Below are 23,007 nucleotides of genomic sequence, written 5' to 3'. Positions count from 1 at the left end.
ATTAAGTTTTTCAAAGTTTGGTGGGAATTAGGTGTTACACAGCAGGAAAGATTAATAAACTGACTGAGCTATAGTGCATAGAAAATCCTGCTGAGTAGAGTTGTTAAATCTGAATAAAATTCAAGCATAAGGCCATAAAATTACAGATATCTTCTAATTAACATACTTTTAGTGAACAGCTACACCAGGGAGGTGATTTAGGTGATTAGGTAGATCCTAATTCTGTGAATACATGACAGCAGCTTTACGGCTGAACAGTATCAACAGACAGTCAACACTAAGGATTGATCTATTCCTTAGGTAGCTTTAGGTATGATGTTCCTTTTATTTCTGTATGCCTGTCTGAACCTAGTAAGAGTGCTAGCTGGACTGGATGTTCAAATAAAGTCCAGTTATACTGCTGTCTCCTGTGTAATCTGAAGACAGAGAAATTTCAAAGTAAGTGGTAAATCTGATTCTCACACATGTTGCAATTCTTAAAACCCAGATATTCAGTTGCTTTCACAGCTCCTAGGTTCACAGTACAATTTTCTTGAATCAGCAGAAAAGGACAGAAAAATTGAACATTACCCAAGCACAAAGGAACACTCCACAAATTCTGATGCCCTGCTGTAAGGCAGAAAAAGCAAAATGGATTCCACAGCAGGGCTTTCTCCTCACTTACGTCCATGAAGAAGTGACTGCTGTTTTCCTTTCAAAAGGCTAATTGGAGCATATTTTTTTTTAACATCTCTGGAGACTGGGAGTAGCAGGGAATCAGGGCAGGAATTACAGGTCATTGCAGAAGATTGTCTTCTATTATCTCCGCTTATGTGGTGTTCATTTTTATTAGAATTGTGCTTAGTGACTGCAGGTGCTTAATGCCATTACACGATTACAAATCCCTGGACATTTATCATCTTTAAAACCCTAGCTGCTAAACTTTGTTCAAGATATCTGCATTCTTTTTTCCTTAAAGAAAAAAGAAATCAAGGTTTTACTACTGATGCTTGAAACATGTAGCAAACATCTGAATGGTTAATAAAATAAAAAAAAAAATCCACTAAATGTCATTATTTTGAAACAAAGTATCTTGATATTTAAGGACCCGGTTCATTAGTTTCGTATTTTGCTCAGGCTTGACAAAATAGAAACAGAGAAAAGTAGCTTAGTAGTCTGTATGTCTTGCAAACACTAGGCAACCTACCTTTGTCTTATTTTTGTTCTCTTAAATTCTTCTCAAAATGTTTTTAAAACAGCACAAAACACACCGGGCTGTATTTTCCTGCCTAGCTATTTACGCTTTCTGAGTAGTTCCACTTTTCAGTGTTATATTGAACAACAGTCTACATTCGCCTTTCTTGAAAACTCTGCAGGAGCAGGCAAAATACAGACATAACTCTCTGCAGTCATCCACAACATGATGTCAAATTTCCATTTTAACCTCATTTCAAATCTTAGCTAAAATAATATATCTTTTTTTTTTCCCCGCTCTGTTTTAAATTGACTTCTATTACCGAACTCTGGCAATAGAGCTTTTACAAAGGATGATATATAAAGGGGAAATCTGCAATAAATCACTATTAACATTATTAATGATGAATGATGAAAACTACTTAAAATATTTTTTTTAAATCACCTGGTTTATAACCATACTACTCTTTCTTTAATATATTCTTTTAAAAACAAAGCTTACAAACCCAATATATCTCTTGAATGATAGAGAAACAAAAACATATTAATTATTCTACCCATTTATACTGGACTTTGTGTCAAAAATATCAACAATCAAGACTAGTTACTATTGCCTACTTTACAAAATGGTTAAACAACCATTTATTTTCAATGACAAGTTTACTCTTTATTTTACTTATTTTAAACTTGTTTCATGTACTGTTTTTGTTAACTTTTAATCTGAGCTGTTCTTGTACAAATGAATAGAATAGATATGGCTCATCTGGATGTTTCTCATTTAACATTTCTTCCAATCAAATGAAATTATCTCTGAGGATACTTTGTTTCAGTCAAAATTGCAAGATGGGTTGATTAGTTAAAAATGTGGATCACTTCAGAGAAAATATAAAAATTCAGTACCTTTGAAAAAAAGGTCAACTACTGCTTTCTTTCAAGTCGATAGTAAACTCCAACAAATATCACTACATATGCCATAGCATGACTCCTGGGGCCAAAGTAATGGTCAGCTTGATTTCTCCGTGGCTTACAGGAAGGAAAAGGTTTACAGCTTCAAGAAACCTTGCTTAAATAACTTATTACTGCAGTATATAAAGATGTTTTACAGTAATAATTTTTTTTAAATATTGGGTACTCATTTCTTGTTTTGGTCTCACAGATCTGTACTAGATTTTTTTAAAAATCAGGGTCTAAGTCCTTAGGAAATAATTTATTTTTTTTTAAATGGATATTAACAAATAACTTGATAATACCTATTTCTAAGGCAAAAAACAATTAAAATGAATGTTGTTCACACAGTTTGGTTCTTTTAGTGTTTGGCTCCACTTCCATTAGCAGCAGAACTCACGACCCACTCTGGCAGCATGACAGTAAAGTGTCTATATTGTGCTAAGTGCTTCCTGAGCACAAAGAAAGACTTTCTAATGCAGGTCTGAGCTACAGACAAAATGTAGATATCCAAAAGACAGCAAGATGTAAGAAGATTGAACAGAAAATCCTGTGTGTGATGAAATGGGACAGATGTCAACAAGTGATAGCGAGGAAGGACTTGTACTGTCTGCATATGTACCAGTGAAATACTACAGTGAAAAAAGTGTAGAGAAGTTTTTATTGCCTTCATTATTTACTGCTATAAATTGTGTGTGTGTATATATATATATATATATATAATATCACACTGAGGCTAATTCAATAAACTGCTCACTGAGAAACTAAATAGAGATTACTACAAAATAATTTAATTCAAAATCTCAGGGTACCAAAGAAGAATATAACAGTTTCCTTTAAATCAGTCATCTTATAATCAGTCATCTTATACATCTTGCTAATATAGAGGAAATTCTATTCATTTTTTTATTCTACTCATCTTATTTGAAAGTAGAAGTATGAAGTATTTGGAAAAACTAACCTTATTTCTGCTCCTAAATGAAAGTTATAGTGACTAGGTCAAATGGACATGCTTCAGTGAGGCAGTTAGTGAAAAACACCTAAGAAGAAGTCAGTGCAGGTATCCTGGAAGTCATACACACAAGCAATATGTGTATGTGTATGTTTTCAACAGACAAATATAATAGAACTGGAAAAAAAAAGCTGGAAAAATTACATTGAAAGTTTTAATAAGATACTTCAGTTATACCTATTAATTTCCATATTTCAATATAAAATTGTTAATATCAATGCATTAATTAATTTTTAATATTTTTATTTAACTAAAATATTAATAGTATCTCATAAAAATCCCAGGGGTATTACATGAGTTCAAGTAAGAAGGCCTTCAGTTGTTGAGAAGAAATTCTTATTAAAATTACCAACTATCTTTTTGTTTTAGAAGCTGTATCTAGATTTAAATCTTTGAAAGATCTTTGACAAAGACCTTCAGGAAAAGTTACTGGAACATTAATCATGGGTTAGGAGACAAAGGATTGTCATGAATCAAAATCTGACTAACAGTCAGGAAACAAAAAGAGAAAACAAACAGCCTGTGACCCTTTCCAAAAATACCAAAAAACAATAATAAGTATTATGCCCCTTACTACTTTAGTATATGTACTCCAGTTTTGAAAGGGAAGTAATTCCCATAGGAAAATAACAAGAAATTAGGGACAAGTAAAAACTCAACAGTTAAAAATCATGGGAGATGGAAGAGACAATTATCTTCTGAATTTTGCCTCTGCCAATAGGCACTGTAAAAGTTTACAAAACAAATCGACTCTAGGGAAGATTTAAAACTTTTCCCTCCTTTATGCTGTAACAATGAGGAAATGTTATCAAACCTCAAGATATTCCATGAAATTTGCAACTGTCCCATTTCAAAATAATAAATGAAAGCATTGTGTTCTCATGGACAAGTGATAGAAGCTATACATAGACTTTAGAAAGACTCAAAGTGGAAATTCATCTTTATATGAGAAAATTTTATATTATTAATGTTAAGAATCTTTGTAGAATCTAAATTGTCAGGATTCACATCTTAAATCAAGGTTATACTGTCTAGGATTAGGATTTTCTTAGGGATTTTATTTACTGCACAGATCCTGATAACCAATTATCAGAAAAAGGCCATAGAAAAAGATTTTGATCCATAACTTCAGTATTACTATATGATGTCTTCTGAAAGGAATACTGCAGAAATAAACCAGACTGTGTATGATAGCAATTGGTTAAGCACTATGTTAGCTCTGGTTTCTAATTTCAAGGGCTATCCAAATTTATGGTGAAATGTTCTGTAGTTAGAATTCAGAGTAATAAAAATTCAAACAGCAATTTCCCCTTTTTGCATCGAGTTTTGCAGAGCTAGCTTAACTCTCCAAACCCCTCTTAAATTTTATTATTGGTGCTTCTTTGGCTAGGTATCAAGAGAAATTAGTGAGTTAGAATTATGGAGATCGGTTGAGAGCTTTTGATTTTAGAGCAGAACCAATTATTGCTGAGCATACTGCTCCAGCTCTGACAAGAGGGTTAAGTGGCTTGATTCATATTTGCATTCCTACAGCACTCAGATACAAAGAGGTAAGTAGTGGAGATTGACTAGCAGAGACAGGGAGTGAGAAAGGATGTGTGTGTCTCACAGGATTTTAAACTACACATCACAGGAAGCAAATTCCTGGTGTGTGCACACATAAGCACAAGTAGCACAAAGATTGTACTTTTGCTTTTTTAGGCACATTGCTATATCAGTGCTTGAGTCTTGGGGCTGCACAGGTCTGGCTGTCATTAACTCTGTCAGAGATGTACAGACACTTCCTCACACATGACTTTTAATATTAATAAATTCCTATGTATGAAAATTGCTAGTTATGTAATCAATTCATCATTTCTACTTAAGTCCTTTTGAAAATTATGCACAATATACCTACTAAATTAAGGATTGATTTTGAGATGGAGGGAGTGGAATATAAAGCAGAACTCGTATTTTAAAATGTTGAAAATATATTCAACTAATTGCATGGGTCTTCTAATGTCTTTTTATTTTGTTAAGAATGTCTCTCATCAAGTAATAATTTTCTTACATTGTGATTATTTTATAACCCATTTGTGAGCACAGCACAGGTGCTAACTGCAAACCACTCAATTTTTCCTTATTTTTTTTTTTGAAGAAGTCCCATTACTACCCAACTGAACTTATCAATCAGATTTTTTCTTAATCCAGTTAAGATCTATTTCAAGCTTTTTACTGTAAATATGAATACAAAATTCTGCAAGGTTTGAGAGAAAAGACTCCATTTAATCAAAGTTCCTCAAGAAGAAATATTCCCAAGTGTATTTTTTCCTTTCTCATAATTTATCCTGTACCTTATGTCTGGCACTCTAGAAAGCAAATATTTTTTAGAGCTTCTAAAACACCTCAGGCTGTGCCTACGGCTACAGATATGTAACCATATGGTTCTTTAATTACTTAAATCACTGTGCAAGGTCTATGTGCTAACATTTAAGATAGATTTCATTCTGGTGTTAGCCCAAGGGGACCCATCTGATAGACAGACCTCGTGACTTTGGCGTTCCTTGTTTTTCTTGTGTAGCATTTCCTTTGAAGCTCTCCTAAAATTTCTCAGACAGATACCTACTGACTAAAAACTGTGGAGTCCTCTTACTTGAAAACCTCTCTGTATGATTACTGCTTACTCTATATGCCTGAATTTTTCCCATTTTGAAATCTTGCAGGTGATATAAATCTGGCAAGAGTGGAAGATTTTGTTACCATTCAAATATAACTTGATAGGTTTGGAGAAATGGACCAACAGGAATCCCATTAAATTTATCAAAGGAAACACCAAGTCCTGCATCTTCCCAGTAGTAACCTCTAGCAAAGCAACGGCTGGAGAGTAACTGGCTGGAAAGCAGTTCTGCAGAGAGGGACTGGGGGATTCTAATGAGCAACCAACTGACCATGAGCCAGCAAGGAGCCCTTCTGGCAAGGAAGGACAACATCACTCTGAGCTGCATTAGGAAAAATGCTTCCAGCAAGTCCTGTTCTCTGCTCAGCACTGCTGAGACATACCTGGAGCACTGGGTCCAAGTGCAGAACTCCCCAGTACAAGGTACATGGGCATACTGGAATGAGTTTTAAGGAAGGTGATGAATGATTAAGCAGTTGACCCACTCAATATATGAGGAGAGGCTGAGAGAGATATTAATCCTGGAAAGGAAAATGCTTACCAGGATCTTATCCATCTGTAGGGACTTATCTGAGTAAACAGAACAGAGCCAGACTCTTTTCAGTGAGGGGGCACTGACTGGACAAGAGGCAATGGGCACCAACTAACCACAGAAAACTCCATTTAAACATAAGAAAAAGGGTTTTTTTTATGGTGAGTTTGATCAAACACTGGAGAAAATTGCCCAAGGAGGCTATGAAGTTTCTGTCACTGGAGATTTTTATAACTTGACTGGATACAATCCTGAGCAACATACTATAGCTAACCCTGCTCTTCAAAGGCTGGGACTGCATACCTTGGGAGATGCCTTTCAGGCTAAACTACTATGAGATTTAGTAGTTCTGTGATACTATGTAAATACTAAAAAAATAACCCAAACCAAAAAACAACAACAAAACAAACAAAAAAAAAAAAACCAAAAAAAACCCAAAAAAACCAAAAGAAAAAACCCAGAGACCTAAGGACAATTTACTTTTGTTATCTCTACAACTCAAAAGTTTCAAGTAGTTTGAATGACTTTCCAAAAATTGCTGTATTTCTTTGATCTTGACCCCTGAAATATGAGTTGAAAACAAATTATACAGCCTCTCCCTAGTAAAAGAATGAAAAGAAACTAATCTCTTACAAACAGATAAGACGACTCATTGAATTTCATTAAAAAGAATAAAACCAAACATTCTTACTTTATTTCGATTAGATCAAAGATCTTGACCTTGGCCACAGAGTATGTGACAGTTCTGGTGCAAACCCAAGGAGATGCTTTCTTCTCACATTTTTCAAGAACAATCAGAAAATACTCACCTTTATATATGCCATTGTATCCTCCATGGACTTCTCCAGCTCTGGAGATTTCTTCAACATGAGCCCCTTGGTCAGATGTAAAGTATACAAGAGTTTTGTCACTCAGATTATGCTTCTCCAGTACATCCAGAACTTGACCTAGGTGGGGAAAAAAAAAAAAAAAAAGAGCAAAGGACAGCTTTAAGAATCACAGAATGCACTGGGTTGGAAAAGACCTTTGAGATCATCAAGTCCAACCTATGACCTAACCTAACCTAACCCATCAACTAAACCATGGCACTGAGTGCCACGTCCAGTCTTTTTTTAAACACGTTCAAGGTAGACAATTCCAGTGCCCAGTAATTCTTTCAATGAAGAACTTTTTCTGATGTCTAACCTAAACTTGCCTGGTGCAGCTTAAAACTGTATCCTCTTGTTCTGTCAGTTGCTATAGTAGAAAGTTTGTAAGTGTAGGAGAACAGTTTGTAAGGTTAGTGCATGAGGCAATCTTTTCAATGAATTACAGCTGTATTGATTACTGAGGAGTGGAAAACCCTTGCCTGCCCAGTGAGGATGGATGTTATAAAAGAGTGAGCTAGCTGCTATAAGGTGGAATTTGAGATTGCTGGTTGTGTGGGGGTAAAGGATGTGGGGTTGTGCAAGAGTAAAGAAGGTAAACAAGGTAAGAAGATGCTGTGTGAGGGATGGAGAGGGTTAGGTGGCTGGGTAAGGGATGGCTTGGGGTTAGCCAGTCATGCAGAAGGAAGAAGGAAACTTGTGGAGAGGAGTCAGTGCTATGTAGAGCTGCCTGTGAGGAAATGAGTCAAAGTTGCCTGAAAGAAGTCCACTGAGAAAAGGCATGAAAAGTTTTTAATAAAGGACTGGTGATGGTACCAGTTGTGTCTGTCTTGACATAATTACTGCAGCAAGTTGCTGTCTGGAGAAAGGGACCAACCCCCATCTGACCACAACCACCTTTCAGGGAGTTGTAGAGTGATAAGATCACCTCTGAGTCTCCTTTTCTCCAGGCTGAACAACCCCAGCTCCCTCAGTTGTTCCTCGTAAGAGCTTGTGTTCCAAGCCCCTCACCAGGCTTGTAGCCCTCATCTGGATGCTAGGGACTACAAATGAATTTTTCATTACCCTTGGCACGTATACATATTTGTGTCCTTATGCCTCTCTGAGGCCATTTTTCACATAAACTTTCTTATATACAGCAATTGGCACATTCAGCATGCAGTAGGACACAACCACACAGAGCTTCTAGCAATTGGGACCATGACTCACGTGCTGCAGGGCTTCTTGAAGTACAATATGAGAGGATTTGTGCACATCAGAGAAAAGGGCTAATCCACAGAGAGCAAACGACTTTTGGAAGCAGTTGCTCTCAATCAAGGAAACCCCTTAGCAAGAAGATTCAAGCCACTGAGGATATTCAGTAACACTGAGGAAAGAGCCTCAGCATGCAGAGCAGATCTCACAGTTTGGGGGTAAAGCCTTGCTGCCTAGCAACCTATAGAGGCAGTATGGCAAGAATCTCAATGTGAGTGTTAGAGCAAGACCAAAAAAAAAAAGAGGATGTATGCACCACCTTTGAAGTATATGTGGTTTCATTATGAAACATAATAATTAGCCATTAATATCTCAAGAAATATAACTCAAAATGTGTAAGGTAATAAATACAGCCAAGTGCACACATATAAAAGTATCCACAGGAATATGTTTTGTACCTCTTAGGCACCATGAGCTCCTGTTTCATTTTCACAAAGGGCTCCTCACACTACTTTTGTTGAGGGCCTTGCAGTTACATTGAAACCCACTTAGACCAAATTCTGTGAAGTATGTTTCTGTATGAACGAAAGTGAAGCTGCTCTCTGTAACTTACTCCACTGAATTTTATACTGATTAGGAATCTAAAATTATTGGTCCTGGAAAATACCAAAGCTTAAGACTATAATTTTTCACATCAGCCTGCCAATGAACCTGTCCTTTAGGGATCTCAGAACATATAAAGTTAATTCTGTCTTCACAACCATTTTATCTTTATTCTTTTACTTAAGCATCCATGAATGGCCCAATTTGAATGTTAATTTTGATTTGCTAGCCTGTCCACTAAGAATAAATTCATCATCTGATGCCCAATTATTGTGTCAAAGAGGATGAGATAAGAACCTTGAAATATAGAACCTTCTAAATGGTTTTCAGATCACTGTTTCTGTAGCTATGCTCTTTTTCTGGATAAGGAGTAATTACCTTATTTTATTGATGCTATTTCTAGTTGCCTCTTAATGTCATTCTAAAACTTGAAAAGGTTTAAAAGATCTTTTTAAAAAGGTTTACTGTCTTAATTTTTCAAATTACTAGGTCATGAATAAAAGAACATCAGCTGCTAAATATAAGTGGATACCTGTTAATTTTGTTTGTAAAGTAGGAGCAAAGAAGAAATGTAAGAGTAGGAGAATTTGTTTATGTAAATTTTGAAGCCTCGTGGGAGTTGAAATTTCCCAACAGAGCTGAGAAAATCTGTTACAAAGGCTGACATTTTGAAGTTGGTGGGTTGAGGGAAAATCATGCAGATCCATCTGACAAGCCATGCGTTTGCTGCATAAGGTGGACTTAGTGCCAGAAAAGAAAGAGGCAATTTCCCATTGGCTGCTGAAATTGTTTGGAGAATGTACTTGCTAAAGTGATTACAATATCTCTTGGAAATGTGTCGATGATAAAAAGGTAGAGCATAAAGATAAATTAGGAAATGTATGTGTAGGTATTCAGCCACATGACCTCCAGATCCTTCCCAATCTATATCAAGCTATGATTTTATGATACAATGACAACAGTAATATACAGTATTATGCAAAGAAATATATGTGCAATGATGTGCACAACAGTATTTTTTAGATACATGATGTTCCATGATGAAATTGAACTTTCAAATTAATCTTGTATATTAAACAAAATGAAGAAATACATATATTTTTATAAATAAATGTATATTTATAAATATAACATATATATTTATATATTATGGCACTCATTAAATAATCTCTGGTGATCAAAGGCATTGGCAATCATTCAATAATGACCACTTTGATTTCCCAACTAATTTGGGAAGACATGAGTAGCAATGAAAATTGTGTCGCTATCACAGATAATTAAACTGAAATTTTAAAATTAATATTAAAATTAAATGCGTACATTAGTGATTTTTTTAATGAGGTTGAGTAACTTGACTCACTCTGAAAAATAATATAAAATTCTGACCCTCAAATGCTTCCCATTTTAGAAAAAAACCCCAGCCATATAAAATGCACAGAAATTCTCATCCAAAACTTGTTAAACTCAATGTTAAAACTGAATTTCCTTCAAAATGGGTTTTAAACACAGAGGACTTCCTACATTAAGTTTAATTAATGAATGCTAAAATGAAAATTTATCTTAGCAGCAACATTTTACTGTGCAGATAGACTAATACTGGTAATTCAAAAAACAGTATTGTCAAGTGTATGGAAGTCACAACACACTCACAAGCAAACCATTTCTATTTTGATCTTGAACACTGGCACCTACTAGAATGAAAACTGTAAATAAACAGCAAAGTGTGTGCAACCAGAAGATAAGCCACATTTAAGTGCATTTGAATGATGCGTCTTCCGCTAACACAAGTAATACATTCACTTACCAGTATTTCTAAACGGTAACCAGTGAAGAAAAATACAAAGAATGCATTGTAGATGTCTGTGGATAGTTATCATTCATGTTCAATAGTATATAAATTTTGGAAGTAAATACTATCATCAAGACAAACACACCTTTTACTGTTTTCATACAAAAATTTTCTTTTTGTAATTTTAACTCCTTCACTCTCACTACTTCTGCTGATTTCAAAGACTTTAGAATTGAAATGATAGATTTAAAAATTATGTATAAATGTTCGCAGGCAATAGCAGTTCTTTTAGCTTCCTTGGAAGAGATGAATCACAGCTGTAAAAAGACTTGTTTTACCTGTTGGCTAAAAAGAGAGAAGATAGGCAAATAACTGAAAACTAAATGCTTTCAAATCAGACATCAAGGGTAGTAAGATGACTTGTACCTGAAGTGCTAGACATGCAACTCCATGAGCAACACACTTTAATGATTGTGGTGAGCAGATAAATGATGTCTGTGCAAGTGATCGTGGCAAAATTGTATTGCTTCACCTATAAAATATGATTGGAAGTATGTTGTAAGTCGTGCTTTTGAGTTAGAAGAATGGGGCTTCAGCTGGCTTAGTGTCCCCTGTGAATTTTATTGCACACTTCTGAAAGCAATACAAATTTCAACAGAATTTTTGGATGCCAAGGGTTTATACAGAATATGAAACTGCAGCATAATAGGTCAAAACATCAGGAAAACCATGGCTTTGTTAAAGCAACTATAGCTTACTATCCCCAGAGTAGGAAACTATCAATAAAAATGGACAGAGATTAAAATAACTTGCTTGGAAGCCATGTTCTGAAAAATTAACTGTTGATCTATGTGCTGATCTGTGTGTATGGCACCAGTTAATTCTTTTTCTGATTTGATCATATCATATTCGAAAAGACAACATTTCTGAATATCAAAATCAGTCTAGGTGAAGGAGCTCCGTAATTTCAGCAGCTATTTAGCAACCAGAATTTCAGATCAAGCTACTCTTACCTCTGCCATTATAGGAATGTATTCTGCAATGTATGTGACTAACATTGTAGCAGACAAAGATATTAGGTCATTAGGCATTTTTTTTCCATTTATATTTTTTTAAGATACAAAACAGCTTGAGGACTACGTTGTTACTTGTTTTAATTACTACATCAGTGTTCCAAAATTTAAATGAAGCTTCTTGTGAAATATAGTGAGGAGTGCTCCCTATTCTGCTCTCCATTCTTGCTGTAAGCTGTGTAAAATTATAAAGAATTGTTTCATTCTGAATTTGAAAATTCCAATTTCAGTGGAGTGATAGCCATGTGAAAGTGAGAAGAGCAACTGACTGTTGTTTGGAAGGAAACACAGCGCCATGCTGCTTTTCAACTTCTCCAGCACAGCCTGAATGGTAGCTGAACCAGCCTTGCTAATGATGATCATAATTACTGAGTTTTGACTCATGCAAAGCTCCTACTGTATGCATGTACAGAAAGAGACAGGGTTTATAAAAAATGAGTATTCATTTGTAAACAAGGCACAGACACTGAAAAACAATGTGTTTACAAATGTGTTTGTGATTTGGAAAGTGTTCAAAGATTTAGTCAAGCAAGCATAGTGCATTTTATTCAAAAATTAGCATGCCATCATTTCAAGTCAATAGGAAAGAAATATTATTTGTATTAATTCAAAATAATTTAGATTATTGCTGAAATTTTGTTTAAAATTTAGAGGAAACAGAATACCTCTGTGTAATCTAGGCATTAGAAAAAAAATAATCTCTCTACTTGTGAGGAAAGCTTTAAAGCAGTTTGCCATATTCAAAGACAAAATACATTTCAGAAGGAGGGTTAAGGATCTGTCTCAGAAAAAGACAGCTGACATTAAAGGAAATTCCTCTTAATGTAACACTCTTTTCCAACTCCAGTAAACTTTCACATGCCTCTTTTGTATCCAGAAACTTACGGCAAGCTTGAGACAATTATTGAACAAAGATTCCAGTAGATCAGCCTGGGAAAATAAGCCAACACATCACTGCCTAGAAGAGGCAGTTTGATTGTTGTTGAGGTTTTATTGTTTTTATTCGCTGTTCAGAATTTGCTACTGCTGCTGTTGTTTGGTTTTGAATAGCATCATTAACCAGAATCACAACTTGTAGTCAGCTCCAGGCACTCACCTCTGTGAGTGGCAAGCCTTTGAATAAATGCATAAAATCCTACAAATTAATGCTATATGCATAAGTATTTGGAAACCCACATTTCTCCCAGAAAATATATTGATGTCTTTCAACTATATACCCATAGGTTTACTACACAGTAACTCTTGGGAGTCCCTTTCTGCTACAGCAGTTTAAGGTTTTTCCACAGTTAATCATCTCTTCAGGGCTCAAAGGCTAAGATTTTCACCTTATGAAAACTTAATGTTGCAAATTCTGCATACCATCATTCACAAGCTAACAATCATTTTAATCTCCATGTTGATTTTCTGTGATGAAGAAAAGATACTTAACTCTAATGTACTGATCTAATTACAAAAGCCACTGACTAAAACCTTTGCATTAAAACAAGTTAATAATGATGATCAAGACATCCCTATCTTAATTTTAGCTTTTGGACATTTCAGGTTATAAATATGCAAATGTTCCTGTGGTATGCTCACAGCCATCCAGTTTCCCTTTGATAAATATGTAAATCAGTTTGTTTCTGCAGTGGGGAAGTAATTATCACTTTCAGACCTAGCCATTGAGTAAAACACTTGCGGTAGAGACAGAAAATAATAAAACCATTGACAGCAACACAAGAAGTGGCTGCACATATGGTGAACAGTACATAAACGCTGCATGCAACTTGTTTAACATTCAGAGCTACAACACAACCACTGTAGAGTGGAAATTCTGGGACAAATCATTAGGATATACTATGGCACATTATCTAGCCAGTTAACAGAACACATCCACCTAAAAAGACAAGTGATGCTTATGAGGAGGACATTAGCATATGAACCACAAAGGTGAGAGTGAATGCTAGGTAGTATGACTCTTTGACTAGAACAAAAAATAGATGCATAACTAATTACAAAAGCTATAAGATTCTTCCTGCAGAAAGTAGAGTGTACCTTCAGTACAAAGCCTTGAACCAGTACTATTGTGCTACTATTTCTTAAGTTAGACCGTGGAAACAATCCATCCAATGAAGTCTTCCCCATAGCTGGAGTCTCAAATATGCTTAGCTCCTGCTATGACAGGTTAGTGGGATCTTCAATGTCAACAGGAGATTCTGCCAAAAAGTAGCATCTGATTCTGAGAAAACACATCCATATTTACTGTTTTAATTTGTAACAGGATTGCATATTTACAGTAAATCCAATCATGGACAGTTAACATATTTGTTTCCATAGCAAAGCCCTCTTGGATGTTGTGACCTGAATTTCTTTCAAAGTCTAAATTCAAGGATGAATTCTGGGAATGCAACGAAGGCACTCACACTATAGATGGGCGTTCAGTAAGGAAGCATAGTAAAGCTGGTCTGAAGTGAGTTTATTGTCTATTCTGGTGTGCTGACAGTCTTTTTCCATCTCAGAAGACAGTTCAGACCTGCCACTGTTGGCAGTTTTAAACATGGTAGGATTGATTAATCCTCCCCTGAAAGTCTAGTGCAGGCACAACCTAGCTCCAGCTGTGCATGCTCTAGATACATTGAGGGTGGAATTTACATGCAGTGTACAAAAGCAGAAAGAATGGACTTTCATATGCAGCTTACCTATCCTGAGAATTTGGCCCCAAAAATTCTGAATTCTCTTTAATGTGAAGTAAGGTAAGGCAATTGCCTGAGATGTAACTACCTACCACTAGAAATTGGATAGGAGGTTCTTATGTCCCAATAGTGTGTAGAACATCAAACAATTTTGTGTTAGATTCCCCTAGACTCAGATTGGGACAAGTAAATCAGTGGAAGTGCTAACAACAGAGAAGTTTTTTAAACAGAAAACAAGGCAACATTGGTGTGGAGTCAGCTACCATTGTGACCTCGCTTTTTGTTTGGATTTGAATTGCCATGGAGCTGTAAACTTGCAATTTACTTGTGACTGTCTGTACAGTTTTATAAGTATAATGTGTCTTTCAGACCCTCAGGATAAATTTTCAGCATAGTGCACAGCAGATTAGCTACGCACACCACTTAGCAGCTTTGAATAAATCAACGAAATTTTGACTTAGGCATAAGGTTTTTCCTTGAGATGAGTACCACATCTCTTATTTTTCTTATGCATATGGGTTCAAATTATTTTTTAAATATGAAAGTTGGAATGATACTTTAGATATGTATAAATACATGTGCATAATAAAGCACAGAGTTAAGATGTCTGAAAGCCATAAGTATAGCAGCAATATAGACAATTCAGGATGGAAAAGCTTCCTAAACTGCAGCACTAATGACGGATTATTACAGGTCAAACGTGTAACTAATCAGTGGCTATTTCCTTATTACTATTTAAATTAGCTAATAAATGCATTGCTTGAAATTCACTTTTAGACCTCACATCTGTTGAACATAAGTCTATATATTTCTAATGCAAATCTTGAGTTTTAGCCTGCTTAAAATGCTAAAATATGAGAAATGGTCATACAATTTTAGGAGGGTCCTCTGCATTTGCATTTTGCATGACAGCTGTGATAACTTTTTGGGTAAATTTGCATCTTCATTCTGCACATATCTAACATGCCATTTCACACATACAACTAAGATTAGTAATGAAAAAGACATTATCTAATTTCCCATTTTGAGGTCTCCCATGTTTTCTACCAAATTACGAAAGGGATTTCTTTAGGCATGACCTTGGCAAGCTGTAGTGACAACAGAGGGATACTATTCAATTTTGAATTAGACTGTCAGGTGAATTTAAGGCTTCAGGTATTTGATCATTCCAATGTATGTCAATTGTGATTGATTGAATAAATGGGGAGCAATGAAAGAAACTCTTTCCTATGTCTTCAAAGGTTTAAACATTTATTAATGTCAGACAGTTTTAAACTCAATATCTAGATGGTCCTAGAACCAAATGCATAATGACAACATTTTGCCAGATTAATGTATGAAGAAGTATGAAGAATTTAAAGCAGGAAAGAAAAATTAACCCATTTTAATCCTCTGCACTTTTCTAAAAAATTCAAAATATTTGCCAGTTGTTTATTTAATTTTTGTAACTTTTATAAAGTAAAACTCAAACTGTGAAAAATTGGCTGACATCAGAGCATAAGCACTTATTGTCTTTCAGCAGCCAAATTTTTAAATATTTGCTGAATTTGGAAGCAGTTTTTAAACACTTGCTATAAATTACATACCATAAAGTAAAGAGGAGTTTCATCAAGACTGAATTATATTCATCATGAAATCTCAACAAATTCAATTTCCTGGTTTTCTGATTTTAATTGTGCAAATCTGATCTAACATGAAAATAGGTGTGCATTAACTCAGTCTCAATGCATCTTTTTTTTCTCCTTGACATGAGGTTCACCATGCACACTTGTTAATTCACCTACTTCTCTAATGTTTGTGCCTAAGTGTTACTAGACACTCAGAGCTTACAGTGAAATCACATCTCCAAAATATGTTACTTGATAACAAATCTCTGTATAGACATTGTTACTACCAATAAGAAAGCAAACCTGCTACAAAAATTCTCTCAAGAGACTTTTACACTAATGTTATAGGCTCTACTCTGTCTTCTCTAGATGACATTCAGAATCTAGGAAAGAAAATACAAAAAAAATACATTGAGAGCCACAAATTACAATTTGGTGCTTTCTTCCCCTGGTATATGTATGTGTTAAACATGACAAATATATGCTGACTTAAATTCCAGAGGATCCTTTCTGAAGGGAAGGAAAATAATTTTTCAGGTGATGATAGATAACAAGCTCAAAAAGATTACTCACTATCTCATGAAACGGCACTTTGATTCCTTAATACAGCTAAGTGCTCTTGAAAAAATATTCACAGCCTATTAAAAAAGAGTTTCTGCTGAAGTTTCAGAGTAGTATTCAGTAGCATAGCAGATGCCTATGAGAAAGAAAAAAAAATCTGCCTTTTTCTGGTCTGAGGCCTGGAAAGAGAAATATGCCATTCTTGTTTTGGTTTGGAAATACTAGAGGACTATGCTTAGGCCAAGATGTGTTTTATGCCCCTAAGACAAGGTGGAGTCATGAGATCATTAGGCTCATTTCCTTGCCTTTTCTCTAATTTTCAGTCATATAATAATAAAACAATGAGTATGAGTGTGAAATTACTAATTAATCTGAGTTTACAAAGGTTTATCACTATGACTGCTATGTGTCATTTTGTTTGCAATGAGAAGTTACAAAAATGGAGCAATATATTTTTACAGTGTGAAGGCAAGGCAGAATTCTGAAAGGGCTCTGCCTTGCATATAAGGATCACAGTGAGATGTGTTTTTCAGGATCAGTCTGAAGGCTAAATGTGAGATGAGGAAGGATCATTCACAAAAACACCACAGATCAGCTGAAATATTTACATAGATACACTGAACCAATTAGTCTTACTGTAATTAAATACCATTTGGGGAAGAGAGAGGTTATTGCCAAGGTAAACTCTCCAAAGAACAGATGGCAAGTAGCCACTTGAAAGCCCCAAGCACCACATTTCTTACTTATGGGAATAGCGCTATTCCCATGGATACACAGGCAGGTAGAGGGTTAGCTCCTCCCTATTAATGTATGTTTTTATGAACTAATAATTTCTGAACCTACAAAATCAAATGTAAGAATTTGTAAATAAACAGCTGTCTTTGAGTAAGTATAGTTTGGAATCTTCAATTTCACATGAATAGCTCTGTAACACACTGGTGTTTCAGTATGACATGCAGAGAGAAGTACAATCCAGAAAATAGATTTCTGCTCTAGAAGGCACTGGAAAAGTATGGCTGGCTATATAAAGGAAATGGCTCTATCAAGATTCAACAAGCAAATATGGTAACAGTAGGATAGAGCAGGATAGAGTATCTGCATAGATTTCCTGGTAATATATTCAATATACCAGTTCCTCCTATTTGAAACAATTAATTTCTATTATTTTACCATTAATTCCTAACATTTATATATAACAAGAGAAATAATGAAACATCTCATCAAAAGTCAGTTTACATTCTGAGAGGTAAATGCAATAGTATTGTCCAGTATTTTTTTTTGCCAAGAAGGTCCTCAAAGCTCTCTTTAACTAGGCCATTTGTTTTTTTACAAGCAGCACCTGGAGGTTATTGCACAAGAAGATTGGCAAACTGCAGCAGAATCACACAAAAGCTGGACTAAGAAATTTAGGATATGGAGCTTGACTACCTTCACTCTAATCAGGCAAGAATATTTAAGATATGTCCTGTAGAAAGGTTTTAGGCTTTTTTTTTTTAAGGACAACTGCCAATTTTGAGTCTTATTTTAAAAAAATACTGGTAAAAAAGCCATCATAGCAGCAGCACTTTGCTGATAGCACCCTGTTAAGATGCTCAAACCTTGTTTCTGTAGGATGTACTGGTTATATTATGTCTCACTCTGTCCTGATATTGGTTTGGAAGGAGCCTTCAAAAATCATCTAGTCCAACCTCCCTGCCTTTGGAAGGGACATCTGTCACTAGATCAGGTTACTTAAAATCTGGCTTTGAACACTTCCAGTGATGCAGCATTCACAACTTTTCTGGGCAATCTGTTCCAGTGTCTTACCACCCTCACTGTCCAATATTTCTTTCCAATGTCCAATCTAAATCTGTTAAACCTTTCGCTGTTTAAAACTTTTGTCCCTTATCCTACCACTACACATTCTGGTATCAAGTCCTTCTCCAGTCTTTCTTATAATCTATTTTCCTTTATATAATCTCTCTAGAGCCTTCTCTTCCCCAGGCTCTCTCTCAGCCCAGCTCTCTCAGTCTCTCTTCATAAGGAGGGGTGCTCCTCTGCTCATCTTCACCAAAATCCTCTAGCCCTGAGTGGCCCCCATCTTTCCTGTGCTGAGGACCCCAGAGCTGGATGTAGCATTCCAGGGGGATCTACCAAGTGCAGAGCAGTGGGGCAGATTCACCACCCTTGTCCTGCTGGCCATGCTGCTTTAGATGCAGCCCAGGACACAGCTGGATTTCTGGGCTGTAAATTCACATTGTTGGCTCATGTTCAATTTTTCATCTGCCAAATGGAAAGGATAAATTATAAGTGTTTGATTCATAAACAAATTAAAAAAATATTACTTGCTTAATGTATACTCTGTGGTTTTGTGATGTCAAAATCAACTGAACTCTGGATTAGAAGCACTTTGCAACCTTTTACATAACAGTATACTATACATTGAAATACTATGCATAGGCTGTACTTTTCACATTAGCACAACTAGTATCTTCCTTGACTTTACTAGAAATAATGAAGCATCCTGAACTATTAATTTCTTTCAAATATCTGGCATTAAATTCATGGAAGACAAAGTCTATACTGCTTTTCTGGGCTAGGCCATTCTTTAAGATTAAAATGCATTTACATTTGTCTTATTTATTGTTTCCTACTTTGTTTTTAAATACTAGTCTGATTAAGAAATAAAAGTAAGGTTGATTTCTAACCCCATAACTATCTCAACCACTGAGATACAAGAGCCTAAAGAGCCAAAACCCTTTACCCTCAAAACAGTGAAATGGCACCAGTACTATAAAACCATGTAAACTGAAGGACCTAAGTTAATCATACTTAATTGTAGGCAAGGTGTGACATTATAGACAAGTCCATCCAGCAGTTTGCTAAAAGGGCATTTGCTAAAAAAGGAAGATTCATCTCTTCTTCTCTTTCTTCTTCCTTTTATTTTCTCTGGAAGCTGGTTAGAAAAAAAAAGGGGTAAGGGAGAGGAGGATGTTCTGCCTCCCCTTTGTGGAATCATAAGGCTGCAAGATCCACTAAAGCTATGGAATATAACTTCATGCTGGTCTAAGGCAAGAATTTGATTATCATGGAGTCCTTTTTTGCTCATCCCTAGTAAGCAACTCAGCCCTTAGGGGTCAGGTGTTCCTTTGGATATTGAGCTTACGACTGTAATAAAAAAATCAGTTCAGTGTTCTCAGGGTTACTGAAATGTGCTAAAAGGAAATGTTATAAAGAAATTTTCATGGATAAGGAGAGAGAATGATTTAAAAATAGAAGTGCGTATACAAAGTAAAAAGAAAGCAAAAACAAAAAGAAAGCATTAAAACTAGTAAAAAATAACCTGAATACACTGTGAAACACACAACCCCTGTACCACAAACGTCAGTAGTGGAAAAGAATGATAGAAAAGAAAAATAAAGATTTAGGTTTTTTTTCTTAAACAGCATCCTAAATTGAAATAGAAATGCCTTTTTGTACAATCAAGTGGCGAGGGAAAAAGCTGCAGAGCAAAATTACCACTTTACCAGCCTGCCTTTCACTAATTACTGTATCATTACTCTACTGCTTGCCCTAGCCCTAAAAAACTCGTTATTTATCTCATTATTACATTTTTTTATTATACAGAAAGCAATAAAAAGACTTTCTTTAATGCTATAAAAACAACTGTTTTTTAGAAAAAATATGAACTTTAGTAGTATCACCACCCCACCTATTATATAGTGTGGTTGTTTTAGCAGTCAAATGTACCACTGAAAAATTAGCAGCAACAGTCAATAAGAAGGCAGTTCTACAAACCTCATCGATAAGAGCTTATTACCATCTGGAATTTGAGCCTTGTGATTCAGCAGTATGAAATTCTGCATGGAAATTCACTAATAGGAACCAGTCTGTTGATGAACAACACAGAATCAATATTGTCATAAGCTTTATTATATGATTACTGCTTTCACTCAGAATTAGCTCACCTTTTTTTAAGCAGCACCATCTCAAAACAATTAACATACATTTCAAAAGAAGCATGAAAAATTTTCATGTCTCTCTCCAGAAAACACCATGGATTATTTTAAAAGAACCTCTGGTATTCTCAGTATCATCACTGAAACTGAAATGCACATGATCAGTCTTAGGGTATTTTCTACAGTTAATTGATATGCAGACAGCTATGAAAAAATGGTAGAAGGCTGGACGACATTCCCCGAGTCATAACAGGAACTATTCATATCATTATAGTTCATATATTGGAAAATATATTTAATTATCCTTAAAAACTACCACTTAATCTCCAGGACCAGAAAAAAATCTGAGCTCCTGAGTCCAGGTGCACATTCTAACCATTTCCAGCCTCCAACATGGATCAAGACTGTGAAAAAAAATTACTTATCTTTCCTCCTTCCAAATGTCATGCTAGCTGAATTAAATTCCTAATGCTTCACTGCATATCCAGACCTGGATTAGTGGGTGACTAGCAATGGAGTTATATCTCAGTAGGTAAAACTGAACATCATCTCTGTGTCTCAGTTTTTCTTCTGGGAAACACATTTATGAGATTTCCCTATTTTACAAAGGCTTTGTGAAAATGCTTATTTGCAAATCTATTATACACTGTAGCAAAGTACTGACAGAGAAAAGATGAGAGATGTCAAAGAATCTGCCTTCAAAACAGAACTTCAATAGCATGTGTTAAATAAAACACGAGAATTCATATTTAATAATGAGGAATACACCTACTGTTGAGAAGCTGCTCATTAAGAAGGTATTCTGTGATAAGAGATAGGATTCCAATGGAAAAATTAATAGCATGTAAACATATGTTAAAAAAACTGTACCACAAGACACAAGCATAGGAAGAATGACTTTTTTCTATCTTTGAGTACTTGACTTCATAGTCTTACATCGTTTGCTTGTGCCTTCAGCATGTTTATATGCATTTATGGGCTGTATCAGCTATGTTAAGGTATTGGGTAATCCACTACAAAACTACCTAGTGGTAAAAGGAAGAGGCATGGATGAGAAGGTTTAAACACAAAGATTAAAAATCCTTTACATTTTCAGTTTCTCTGTTCCTTAGTTTCATGTTTAGGCTTCTTTCATAGACATGCAACCACTACCAGCAGCATCCTTCTCCTACTAGCACAGTCACATGCTTTATAAAACCATGATTACAAGCTCTCTAAGTACCTACCGAGATATGTTTTCAGCATCCAATGTTGAAGAAAAAGAATGGCAAAAGTCATGTTCCTAATTCAGGGCTGAAGGTTAAAGGTTGACAAATAACACTTCTGCCAAAGTCAGTAAATTCTATCATCTTGATCCCTTGCTCTGGATGACTGACTTACCAACATACTGTGGAGTTTTTCTAACACAGTGCAAATGTAATTTTTCTTGTAAGCTTCCCAATATCTGTGCTGAAAAGGCTGCTATGCAAAGGCCCTCCATGAGCAAAACATTTAGCAGCTTCCTTAAAATTGTTTTTCCAGTCTGTATTTTGGAGACTATCTACAATTTGAATAGAGTCAGCCCCATTTTGTTTCCCTATTGCAACCTTTATCTGAGTATTCATACTCAGGTCTTTGTCCATATTGACCTGTACTCCTGTAGGTCAGTTTTGGCTTAAAGCTTTGCTGTGTTCTTAATCTAACTGATAATGGTTTTCCCTACCCACCTTAAGCAAGGAGCAAAATACAACCATACCACTTATATGTAAAATTAAACTTCAGAGGCAAAGGTTAAACAAAAGGTTGGTTGAACATTTCGTTATAGAACTTTCTTTCCTCCTTACCTGGATTTATCCTCATTGCTTGGAGTCATTAGAATTCTCTCTTATTTCTAGTTTATCTAAACAGACTTTGAGCTTTCTCTTACTAATGGAAATTAGCTTGTCTAAGAGTAGAGCTATTTTTTTTTCACCAATTACAGTATTTTGATCTTACACAATATTAGATGTCATGTCACTGGTTTTGTATTAGACCAAATTTTAAGAGCTTCATAATTAACAGAAAGCCTTTACATTTTTGAACATTGCATGATTATATTTTTGTAAAGAAAAAAGCACAGTGCTCTATCATACATTGTGCTGACAATTTAACTTCTGCAATATCAGATGGAAATGAAACCTCTTAAGCAGCTGGCAGCAAATTTTGAACGACACAGCACTATTACCCCAAACTACATTACATTGAATTTTTCCATCATGGAGTACTAAGACATTATTTGAACATGACTGATTAAAAAGTGCTAGAGAAGCAGCCACTTAAGATGTGCCTTGTAATCGTGTAAATAATGTTCTGAGAAGGAGCTTTGCTGTATACAAAGATGTGATATAGAAAAAGGAAACTGGACTTA

The 23,007-nt window shown here is 35.3% G+C and overlaps 1 protein-coding gene across 4 annotated transcripts in view; it reads right to left on the bottom strand.

The window, feature by feature from the left end:
• The window catches only part of STS (steroid sulfatase), a 106,960-nt gene that overhangs the window by 32,734 nt on the left and 51,219 nt on the right, over positions 1 to 23,007 (bottom strand). For all 4 annotated transcript variants that reach the window (XM_033052128.1, XM_033052129.1, XM_033052127.1 and 1 more), the window contains one exon: positions 7,128 to 7,265. In XM_033052128.1, coding sequence (XP_032908019.1) covers positions 7,128 to 7,265 — 138 coding nt within the window. The remainder of the gene's footprint in view (positions 1 to 7,127; positions 7,266 to 23,007) is intronic.

The sequence above is a fragment of the Catharus ustulatus genome, chromosome 2, assembly GCF_009819885.2.
Source record: "Catharus ustulatus isolate bCatUst1 chromosome 2, bCatUst1.pri.v2, whole genome shotgun sequence".
NCBI lineage: Eukaryota > Metazoa > Chordata > Aves > Passeriformes > Turdidae > Catharus > Catharus ustulatus.
This window is presented reverse-complemented; position numbering and strand designations above follow the sequence as displayed.